General features: G+C 37.0%; 1 protein-coding gene across 1 annotated transcript; it reads left to right on the forward strand.

Annotated features, from left to right (window-relative positions):
* Positions 619 to 3,037, forward strand: LOC107646402 (probable receptor-like protein kinase At5g18500; the record flags this gene model as incomplete). Its single annotated transcript, XM_021105451.1, has 4 exons — positions 619 to 1,255; positions 1,359 to 1,805; positions 1,895 to 2,010; positions 2,124 to 3,037. Coding segments are annotated over 4 exons (1,758 nt in total), but the record flags the coding sequence as incomplete, so codon positions are not given.

Consider the following 11,778-nt stretch of genomic DNA (forward strand, 5'->3'; position numbering starts at 1 on the left):
ATGGTAGCATGGTAGCAAGAAGAGAAAGCTGTGATGTGCCTATAAGAGTTTTATCAAAAGAATATTCTTATAAAATTCGATGTCTTCAAGGTATTCCATCTATTATATATGTCCAATTTCTCTAACCTTTTAAGAAAATTTTGGCAATTCTTCAATCATTTTCTATCTTATCTAATTTATGTTGGTGGTAAAACAAAAAGATTGGTATGGATATGAAAACAATATTTCACTCAACTGGAGTTTCTGTGTTTGCCTTGTTCATCTTTCTCTTAGTGTTCTTGGATTCTTCCTTGATTGTTTCTACTGCACCTAATGACCTACCACAAGGTAAAATCCATTCTCATTATATTCTTTATTTGTATTCTATATTAAGTAATGATGTATTTTTTATATTTTTTAAATTAGATTAGACTATTTAACATTGATAATATATCAAACAAAATATTAAAAGATGATATTTTTAGTAAAAAAAAATATCTTTTTATATTTAACCAAATTTTGTTACTAAAACTTTTAACCCACTAATATTAAAAGGAAAAAAAAGTCAGCTAATTAAGTGGCTGACCAAATAAAAAAATATTCTCACATGACATTTTTTCCTTTGTCCTAAGGGTATAACACACTTTAAAATTTGACATTATACCTTATATAAGCTGTCATTCTCAATTGGCAGTGGAATGTGCTTTGAATTTCACGACATACCCGTTCGTGGCATCGTTTGGTGAGTGTTGGAATGTCCAAGAGAATATAAGCAGCTGGACCGCAGATGGCTTCCCGGCCACCATGTGTTGCCGCAATGCCCTCACAGCTTTGTCGGAGGCACTGGCCTTGCATAATCACAGCCTACATGGACCACTCTTCGTTTCCCCGCGTCAATGGCAGAACTGCAGCACCTTATTCTACTCCCAATATAAGATGCAAGCACACTCGTGTGGCTTTGACGCGTTGTTCATGGACAAGGAAATCTACCATTGCTCCAACTTGGCTATGCAAGATGTTGCATCCATGCCGCAGTACCAAGATACCTTGAACCAATGCTCACACTTCGATCAACCGTTTGTTGAGGCATGTCCCAATTGTACCACTGCAATATTGAGCCTGAGAGACGCTTTGAACGGAGGCAACGGAGATGGCCCAGACAGAGCCGTATGCGGGGTGGCAGCTCTTGTTGCTGTTATGGGTGGCAAACAAAATGACCCATCTCTCGCTGACAAATTCTTACGCTGCTTGCCGCCGATTTCGGTCAAAAAATCAAGTAACTTAACAAATTAAATACCAACCTATAACTTTAGATCAAATTGAATTAATTAATTATTAACTTGGTATGAAGTGTTGATTATTACTTTAATTTGTGTCAGAATATTCGGCAAGTCTAGTGTTAATAAGCGTGCCAGTAGTGGTGGTAGTATTGTTGTTGATAGCTCTACTGGTAAAGTATACACTCAAGAAGAAGAAGCAGCCATTGAGGCCATTTCAATTGAAGGAGATAACATCATGGGCAGGACTATACTGCTTCACGAAACAAGAAATCGAAAAGGCAATGAATTACAGGGATGAGAAGATATGCCTAGGACGCGGAAGTGCCGGGCAGGTTTACAGAGGCGTTCTCCCCAGCGGTCAGCTTGTTGCCATCAAGCATTTGACCAAGAGCAGCCCTTCTGATTCATTCACTCGGGAGATTCAAGGCCTTTCTAGACTTCGCCATCCGAACCTTGTTTGTCTTTTTGGTTGTTGCATTGAAGGTGACGAGAAATATTTAGTTTATGAATTTTGTGCTAACGGAAATCTAGCTCAACATCTACTAAGTAAGTCATCTATTCTCATCTATCTAGCTAGCTCCTTTAACTTTATCTTCAGTGTGATTAAAAAATAAACCATAACATTGGTTATTCAGAAAAAGACTGCCATTTGAATTGGGAAACAAGAGTGAAAATTTTGAGGGATTGTTCATTTGCACTAAAGTATCTCCACTATCATATAGAAGGCTGCGTTGTCCATAGAGATATAAAGGTATGTACCTTGATTAATTCAATCACTATGTATTTATACTACGATTGATTTTGCCGTAAATTTATAATTTTATCCTACGTATTCTAACAAATTTGATGCTTGCATGTTTTCAGCTGACAAACATACTTCTGACGGAGGAATACCAAGCGAAACTGTCGGATTTCGGATTGGCAAGGATGATGGGGGTAGAAGAGAGCAAGGTATTCACAGACATTAGAGGGACAATAGGGTACATGGATCCTGAGTACATGAGCAATGCGAAGCTAACCTGTGCAAGTGACGTGTACAGCTTTGGGATTGTGGCTTTACAAATCCTTTCAGGACAGAAAGTGATAGAGATGGATCTTGATGCAAGAGACCAGCTGACCAGAAAGGCTCGAGATGTAAGTATGGGAAAGCGTCCGCTGAGAGATTTTGAGGACCCGAGGCTAGGAGGCGAGGTTAACAAGGCGAACTTCGAATCCATATTGCACATAGCGGTTCTGTGTATTGCAAAACACGGCAAGAATCGTCCAACTATTGAAGTTATCTTTGACGAGCTCGACGCCGTCTATAGGGACACCCGTTTACGCATCTCCGCCGGAAAGCAAGACAATAATAAGCGCCCGCCATCGTCGTCAACTCCATCCACCAGCTCAAGCTCCAAGTCCCCCAAACAGATCTCTGTTTGATCCATGTTAACAAAACAAACATGGACTATATATAAGGATGCAGCTTGCAACTCTATCTATGCAGCGATGGAGTGGTGTGGTGTGAATGCTATATATGTGTCTCTCCATCTTGAAATGCTCCCAATACTCCCATTAAAGGTGCTCTGTTCTGGCGAACAAGTTATATACTCCTGCGCCTCCAATGGTAATTCTTATAGCGCCCCTACTGCAGCTAAACGGGAACGATAGATCCAATACACTCCTCAAAAGGACTCAATTGAGTTCATTAGGTCGTCTTCATCTAATGAAAAATGAATCCGCTAAGTAGCCAATGAAAAATGAATCCCCAATGAAAAATCTTTATAATGTGTACAATGAGTTGGTTATTTAGTCTAATAAAAATAAATAATAAATTTAAAAACTCTCATTTAATTATTTCACATCAAATTTTAAATTTCAAATTCTTCAATTTCAAATTTTAAATTTAAAAAAAATCCAGTTAGTTATTTCAAAAAAATAACCATCTAAAATCTTAATTCTTAATTTAGTAAAGCATTTCACTCCAATATTCTCTTCTTTTTCAGCCGCCGGCCACCCTACCTTCATCAATAATCATCCCATTTTACCATTGCTACTTGGCTTGCCACACGCCACTCACCCTTAGTAAAAATAACCATCTACTTCAGGATAAAAATAATCATCCGCATACCTAATAAATTGAACATCTAACATATTTTAATTATATATAACTAAACTCAATTCAATCAACATAATCATCTATATAAAAATTAAAATAACCATCCGCATAATGACCATCCTAAATTTACCATTAAAATAGAAGAAGAAGATGAATAAACAGAAACAACTATTATGTTGAAACATAGTTTTGAAGGACTAGGCATGACGAAAACGACACTGTTGTAAAGCATAGGGTTCAAATCTGAAAGAAGCTAACCATGCTTGGATCCGAAGAAGAAGAAGAGCATGGTGATATCATCGGTGAGAAGAGGCTTGAAGGAATGGGAGAAAGCGAAGCCGGTTCGAAAGAGAGGCACGAAAAAGCGGCAAGGCTGAGCGTCGGAGGGCGAGGCGTGTCGGGCTGACCAACGAAAGTGAGGACGGTGTCGGTGGGAGGATGCGGCGGCATCGGTATGGCCGGCGAGGAATTCAGTGACGCAAAGTTATGGTAAGATTAGAAATAACCGTACGTAGTGTGAATAGATTTAAATACTAATCCTAATTTTTCAAATTTTAAAATTTGAAATTAAATAATTAATTAATGATCTAATTTTTAATTGTAATTTTATCTTTTTTTTTAATTTATTATACACATTATACACCATTAATATTGGTTCACAATACTTTCTCTACCCAAAAACAAAACATCACAATGCTGCAGACCTATGGTAGCAAATCTCTTTTGTACTTTTATTATGAAACTATTGCACTAATAGACGATTGAAATGAATAATTCGGAAACCGATTAATAAGACTTACTTTATTTCTCAATTAATCGGCGACGTTCTTTTCTTTTCTCCTTTCAACTCGCTCGTGATCTTTCTAAAGAGTAAAAACATCGGTTTATCCAGAAACGCATCATGTGCCTTTTAAGGATATTTTTCAAACGGACAAGTTAATGACTAATCCGTCGTAAATTAACATTTTATTGCTGTTGTCTAAATTAAATGAAGGGTTAAGTACGATTTTAGTTTTCAAGATACAGGTCGAAAAATTTTTCATCACCAATTTTTTTTTTTTGTATACAAAATCATTTCTAAAGTTTAACTTGGTTTTAAAATCGTCATTTCTCTAATTTTTGGACAAAAATACCCTCCTCCTTCTTTTCACTTACCATCTTCAGTTCCTAAATTCACCGCCCTCTTCTCGTTCTTTCTTGACTTCTTCCAATTCACTACCCTCCTCGCCCCAGTCTCGTCTGACCTCGCCGATCACACCTCCCTCTCCTTTCTTGCCATCCCAACCTCCGGCCTCTTCTCCGTCGCACGCCTCTCCCCTTTTGCCATCCTATTTTGATCGTGCCCAAAAGTAGAAAAATGGGAAAAGAAAGAAGGTTGACCTCCAGAAATCTTCAACGGTAACAGAGGTATAAATGGGCTTGATGGAGCTTCCCCAAGCTGCTTGCTTGGACTTAGCGGAGGAGTTATCGAACCAGAAGTTCGAAGAGTTCTGAAGAGGGTGTGGGCCAAGTTGCGGGCAAGGGTGTCGGCGCCGGAGGAGGAAGGTGGCCTGGAGGTGGCGAAGGAGTTGTCGTCGAGAATCTCTCCCTCCTCAAGTTCTTTGTTTTCGTTATTAGGGTTTGTGGTGATTTGGTTGTCAGTGATGCTTGATTTCTGGGTATCTTCAACCACCATCTTGTTCTTCAACTGAAGCTGATACAAACTTGTTCTTGAATTCTCTCTTCCCTCTCTATATATTGTATCTCTCTTAAATGAAACTGCTCTTCGTTTTGTTTTGTGTCTGCATTGTGTGCGTGACCTGTTGTGTGTATTTTCGGTTTCTCCTATCTCTGTCGTTGCCGTCTCTATCACAGTTGTTTGGCTATTATGTTGAACTGAATCCTCTCTTTATTGTATGTGTTGATTGTTAATTTGCTTTATTAATTTGTTTATTTGCTTAATTAATTTACTTGAGTTTTAAAAGGACAGTAGTTATATAGTTGTTGTTGTTGTTGTTGTTAGAGCTTGAAAAAATCTGACAAATTTAAAGAGTAATGGAAGAGGTGAAGAGGGAAGAAGACTCTGATAATGAGAGAGAGAAACTAATAAGAGCATTTTTTATCGAAGGATGATTTTAAATCTAAATCCAACGCTAGAGACGATTTCAAACTCAAAAAAGGGTTGAGGACGAATAAAATTTTCGTCCTAAACCTTAGAAACCAAAAACGTAATTAACTCTTAAATAAATATTTGTGATTTAAATACAGAATAAATAATACATGATAAAGTTAATAGTTATACATTTTCTATTTGTTTTGGTTTGATCTCATCTCTAAACTTTTAAATCATAAAAATTTTGATATTATATCATAAAAATATAAAATTATTAAATAGTTATATTTCTAGCATATTTAACTTGTGTGTATCTGTAATCATTTTAAACACTAATAATACATAAATCCATGAAAATAGATTAATTCATATTTTTTCTTTAATTTTCACATCTATCATTTTTTTGCGAAAATACAAAATGAGTACACAAAATTAGACGTTATATATTTGTTCAACTTTATACACATTGAAATACTTTATAAATGTATAATCAAATTTTCTTACAATAGTATAATATTTTTGTTTTAGTATAGAACTGGTTATTGCTGTCTTTATCATATACATATTATTCTGTCAAGGATACTTTTCAAATTATAACTCGTCGCTGTTGTGTAGTGAACGCTTCCGAGCTTCCTGGACATTAGATATGTGAGATTCTTGGAGCTTGAACCTGGCGTGGAACATACAAAAAGGACTCCAACATTCAATTTAATAATATATCTCTTAAAGTAGAAACAGAACTAAAATTGTTAGGATTGTGATTTTTTTTTCTAAATCTATCCCTTTTAGTCGTATTAGCACTGCTAGTTATCGTTGGAGGCATTTTTTCATACTGGGCCGTTTGTTTATTTGAAAATATTTTGAATGCGTATCCGAGGTATAACCGTATCTCTCCGAGTTATGAGAGTTAAGGAACATAGTCCCCAAACTTGACTAGATGGATCCGTATCCTGTAGTTAGCAAGTTAAGCTTTACTCCTGGTGTTATACCTCAAATTAATCCTTATCCTTTGAGCTTCCAAATTCAACGCGCATCATTTCGGTAGGCACGGGCAAGCTTGGTTTTTTTTACGTTTTTAGAATACGAAAAGTGTGATGGGTGTAATAATGTCTTTGGTGGTTACTTCGAGAAAATCACCGCCACACATCACCATGGTAAATTAGCAGTTTTAAAATCTAACCGTTGAGTAGTGGGAGAACGTGTGAGGGGGGTTTGTTGGATTTCTTTATTACTTGTTGTGCTTTGGAAAAGGACATTGGCTATCTATTTTATCTTACTGTGGAGAAGCAAAAGACATGACTTCTAAAGGTTTGCAATTCTTGTCTTTTGATTTTGTTTCTTTCACTAATGGCTAGGGATAAGGTGGTAGAAGTTAAAAAGGAGGATATCTATCGTTGGGTTCACGTTAACGTGAAGCATCACACTTCAGCCTTCAATAATGTTGAGTTGTTGCGTGGACTCAATTCTTTGAAATTGATAAAGGCTGGTGCTGCTGTCGGTATAGAATTGCTCCCTTGCAGCAGTGAGGAGAGAGTGTGCGAGAGAAAAGGAGATTGTGCACCCTCACAGCTGAATTTGACAGAATTAAATTTGAAGTTTTTATTTTCAGATTTTGAGTGTAATGTCTTGGCTCAGTTGAATTGTGCACCTTCATAGCTTCACCCAAATGCATGGGCTTTTCTACGAGCCTTTCAATGCCTAATGGATTTTCTTGATTTCCCACATTTACTAAATATCATTTTCTCTTTATTTCAATCTAAGGGTGTTCGAAAAAGTCTTTGGATTAACCTCAGTAGCTATCTTGGCCGTTTGCTGTTTATTTTATATAAATCTTCATTTAGAGATTTTAAAGCTATGTTTGTAAAAGTTCAATCATCAGAGACCAAATACCCCTTCTCTTTAGACGATGAGTTAGGTGAAAAATTTTCCTTTTACTGGTGTCCAGAGCTGACGCAGATGTTGGAAGCCACTGGAGGAATGAAGATGAAAATTTACTTTTTGGTTTCTTGATAGATTTCTTTGCAGCATGTATTTTGTTGTTGATTTCCGAAATGGTAAAAGTTGAATCAGATAAGGAGGCACTAGGGGTATATATAGATAAGTGAATGGTTTCAGGGAGTTTATGCTACCGTAATGTGTTTTTGATATGTGTATTTTGTTGTGTTGTAGGTGAAAAAGTTCCAAACTTGACAACTTCTCGGCTGCAGTCTTTCTTTAGCTAGAAAAAGAAAGGTGAAAAAGATGGTGGTGTTTCAGGCATGGAGAAAGAGGATGGCACTGACGCTGCTCAGTCAAGTGCTTTCCCTGTTTATCAAGTGAAATGGAAATGTTTTGACTCAAAGAGGTCTTAAGAGATTCTTTCTGAGGAGGAGTTGGATGTGGGGGACTGGCGGTCAATCTATTTTTGAAAAGCAAAAAAAATTACATGGTTTTGTTGATGGAGTTGGACCATAGTCTCTGTAGAGTGAGCAATTTCCTATGGTGGAGCTTTCTTATAAGGTTGCTCAACATGCTAGTGATGTTAGGATGCTAAAGAGAGTCAGAAGGGAGGGTATTGGGAAGTACATGCAGGTAGTTTTCTTTTTCTTTTGTTTATTTGTCATTTGCTTTTTGCTCAGTCTGATGTGATTATTTGTTTATAGGTAGTTGTGTTGAGGTTGTTGTGTATAGGTCGAACCATAGAGCTGCTAAGTGCCAATGAGAAAGATGTGTCAGAAAAAATGGCAAACTTGGCAAAGTTTGTGAAAGAGAAAGAAGATGTTATCATAGATGTCACTGCTAAGATGAAAAATGGAGAAGAAAAAATTGCTAAGCTTCAAGATCAGATTCATCTCTTGCAAAATCAGATGGAAGAGGATGATAATGCAAAGAGAAAAATGACATCCAGAATTCATGAACTGGAAAATGAAGTGTTAGAGATGTTTGCCGTGGGGTTTGATCGGGCAACGAATCAAGTGGTGGCTTTCGCACCTGAGTTTGATGTTGGCAAGCTCGATGTTACCAAGATCGTCGTAAATGGTGAGCTTTTTTAAGATGAAGCTGGTGAAGTGTAAGATGAGAACGTTGCTACTACTGATAAAAATATTTAGGATTTTGACTTGTATTTAGTTTGAGACTTTTTATTTGAACTTTATTGTTGGATTCTTGCCAATCTTTTGGTATTGGTTTTGTGTTTGTTGGGTTGTGATCGATCTTTTGACATCGGTGTTGTTTTGTAGAAAAAAGTTTTTTGATGTTTGGATAATATGGTTGTTTTGATTGCAACAACTTATTGACTTCCAAATTTTGATATGTTGGTTTGTGCAAATTAGGCAATATAGAAATATTTTGGTCTTTATTGACAAGACATTCCGTTGTGGAAGGCGCGGGGTGATCGGCCTCGTTAAAACCTGTCCGAGTAAAACTCATTGCGGGAAAAAATCTCGTGATCAGGAAAAGGAGTATCTCTCAGTCCTGTCTTTTTACAAAGAATTAGCTATAATAGAATTTTAAGGGGGATATGTTCCAAGTGTTGGGTAACTCGGTTCCAGCTAATGTCTACAAAGAATAGGCTCCTTTTCCATGAATCTTCAACACCCTGAAAGGGCCTTCCCAAGTCGTTGCTAATTTTTCATGTCCCAGGGGTTTTCGGACTTCTTCAATTTTCCGAAGTACTATATCTCCTTGTTACAATATCTTGGTTAGGGGTGGCAAACGGGCCTAAACCCGCCGGGCCATCCCGCGTAACCCGCCAAAAAAGGCGGGCCGGGCTGAAAAATTGGGACCGCCAAATAGCAAAAACCCGCCTAATGGTCGAACATTTTTGTTGTACTTTTGTTGTATTATAAGTTGAATAAATTGTTGTTTTAGCCTTGCCAAGTTAGGTTCTTCGTCCAACATGTCGAGCTTGGTTAGTCGTGCATCTGTATTGGTTATGTCATGCAAGAGCTCTGTGAGATCTCTACTGGCACCATTGAATTTATTCCACACAATAGTCGGAACGACATTTCTTTTGTTGATGATTGTGGTATTGTATTATAACTCCATAGGATTTCGGGAATAAGTTCGGTCCAGCGTCCTTTGGCCTCTGTTAATTTTTTTTCTTAAAGCCTGCAAAATATCTTTATTTGCTGTCTCTGCAAGCTCGTTGCTTTGTGGGTGCTTTATAGAGGAAAAATGGTGTTTGATGTGAAGATTTGTTCAAAAATCTGCAATTTTCTTATCTACACATCAGGAATTTTCAGATGAAAGAGCATACTGATGAGCGGATATTTTATACGCTTTTTGCCATCATTTTCATATAGTTTTTAGTATGTTTTATTTAAGTTTTATTATATTTTCATAAGTTTTAGTAAAAAATTCAAATTTTTGGATTCTACTTTGAGTTTATGTATTTTTATGCAATTTTAGATAATTTCTGGCTAAAATTGAGGAGTTGGAGCAAAAGTCTGATTCAGAGACAAAGAAAGTGCTGCAGATGCTGTCAGGATCTGACCTCCTTACACTCGAAAGAGATTTTCTGGAGCTGCAGAAGTCCAAATGGAGCGTTCTCAACGGATATGAAAATATAACATTCAGGGCTTTCCAGAAATATATAATATTTTATACTTTGCTTCAGAATTGAAGGCCCAAAACTGGCGTTCAACGCCAGTTTTCAGCCCTATTCTGGCGTCCAACGCCCAAGGGAGAAGAGACCAGTGTCCAACGCCGAAAAAGGACCCCCCCAGCTAGTGTTCAATGCCCTAGAGGCCTCCTAACACGTGGATCTCAATCAAGCTCAGTCCAAACACTCGCCAAGTGGGCCACAGAAGTGGATTTTAGCACTAAAAGACTGTTTTACCCTTCTTATGTAATCCTTAGTCATTAGTCTAGTATTTATTTGAGAACTTTTACACTTTTCAGGGATCTTCCACCACTTTACACGTTCATATTGTATTTTCTATCAGTATGAGTTTCTAAACCTCCTAGGTTGAGGGGAGGAGCTCTGCTGAGTTTTATGGATTAATAAAGTACTACCGTTCTATCTCAATTTGTGTTTGATTCTCTATTCTAAGATGTATCTTCGTTCTTCATTATTATGAATGCGTTGAACCAGCACAAGGTTATCTCATTCTACATGGGTTCAGAGTGAGTCTTTCATCGGACAATAATGAACCACTAGCTTGATTATACATCTCTTAGACGGCTAATCTACGACTTCGTTGGGAACTTCTCGAGACACCAGTTCAGCCGAGGTATGGGAAGATTAGAGTCTTTGTGGTAGAGGCTAAAACCAAAGGCGCAGCATTCTCTGATCCGGAAGATTCGACCTTGTCTATGGCGTTTTGAGTAGGATCACTAAGGAGAATGAACTGCAGGAGCTTCATCCTCAATCAGACTGGATCCGCACTAACCCTGGGATTCAAATCTGGAGGAGCATTGGCGACCTCTCAAGAAAGGCGTTGATTACTTACAGCCTGCCATAGAGGAAATCATTCACAGTTGGAGTAGACAGTAAGACCGGATTAATCCAAAAGAACAAACCATCTCCAAGCCTTAACCATCTTCTTATTATTGCTTTTACCATCAACTGAGTAACGTTTTTTTTATTTTCCTTTTCTGCGCTTTAAACAAACAAACAACCTTTCTATCCGCTTGACAAAGATCTATAAGATAACCGGCTTGCTTCAAATCACAATCCTCGTGGGATCGACCTTGACTCACTCAGGTATTACTTGGACAACCCAGTGCACTTGCTTGTTCAGTTGTGCGAAGTGTAATTCTGGTTACCAAGTTTTTGGTGCCATTGCCGGGGATTGTTTGAGTTTGAACAACTAACGGATTATCTTGTTGCTTAGATTAGGTATTGTTTTTAATTTTTTTAGTCTTTTATTTTCCTCTTCTTTTTCGAAAAAATAAAAAATTTTTCAAAAACCTTTTCTTTTCTTTATTAATCTTGATTTTTGGTTTGAGTGTTTGTTCTTGTTCTTGTTTGAGTCTTTTTCGAATTTCTTGAGTCTTTTTTTCTAAAAATTTTCAAAAAAATAGTATCTTTTGTTTGAGTCTTGTGTCAATCTTTAAGTTTGGTGTCTTCTTGAATCTTTTCTTTTAAAATTTTTGAAAATTGTGTCTTTGGTTTTCAAAATTTTTAAGTTTGGTGTCCTTTGCATGTTCTTGTTTTCTTTGAATCCTTTGAGTTTTGTTCTTGGTGTTCTTCTTGATCTTTAAAGTGTTCTTATTTTTCTTCTTGTTTTGATCTTAAAAGTTTTAAATTTGGTGTCTTTTGGTGTTTGTTCTCTTGATTTTCGAAAATTTGTACTTCTTTGATCTAAAAACTTTAAGTTTAGTGTCTTTTGGTTGTTTTTCTCTTT

This window comes from Arachis ipaensis, chromosome B06, assembly GCF_000816755.2.
Source record: "Arachis ipaensis cultivar K30076 chromosome B06, Araip1.1, whole genome shotgun sequence".
Classification (NCBI taxonomy): Eukaryota; Viridiplantae; Streptophyta; class Magnoliopsida; order Fabales; family Fabaceae; genus Arachis; species Arachis ipaensis.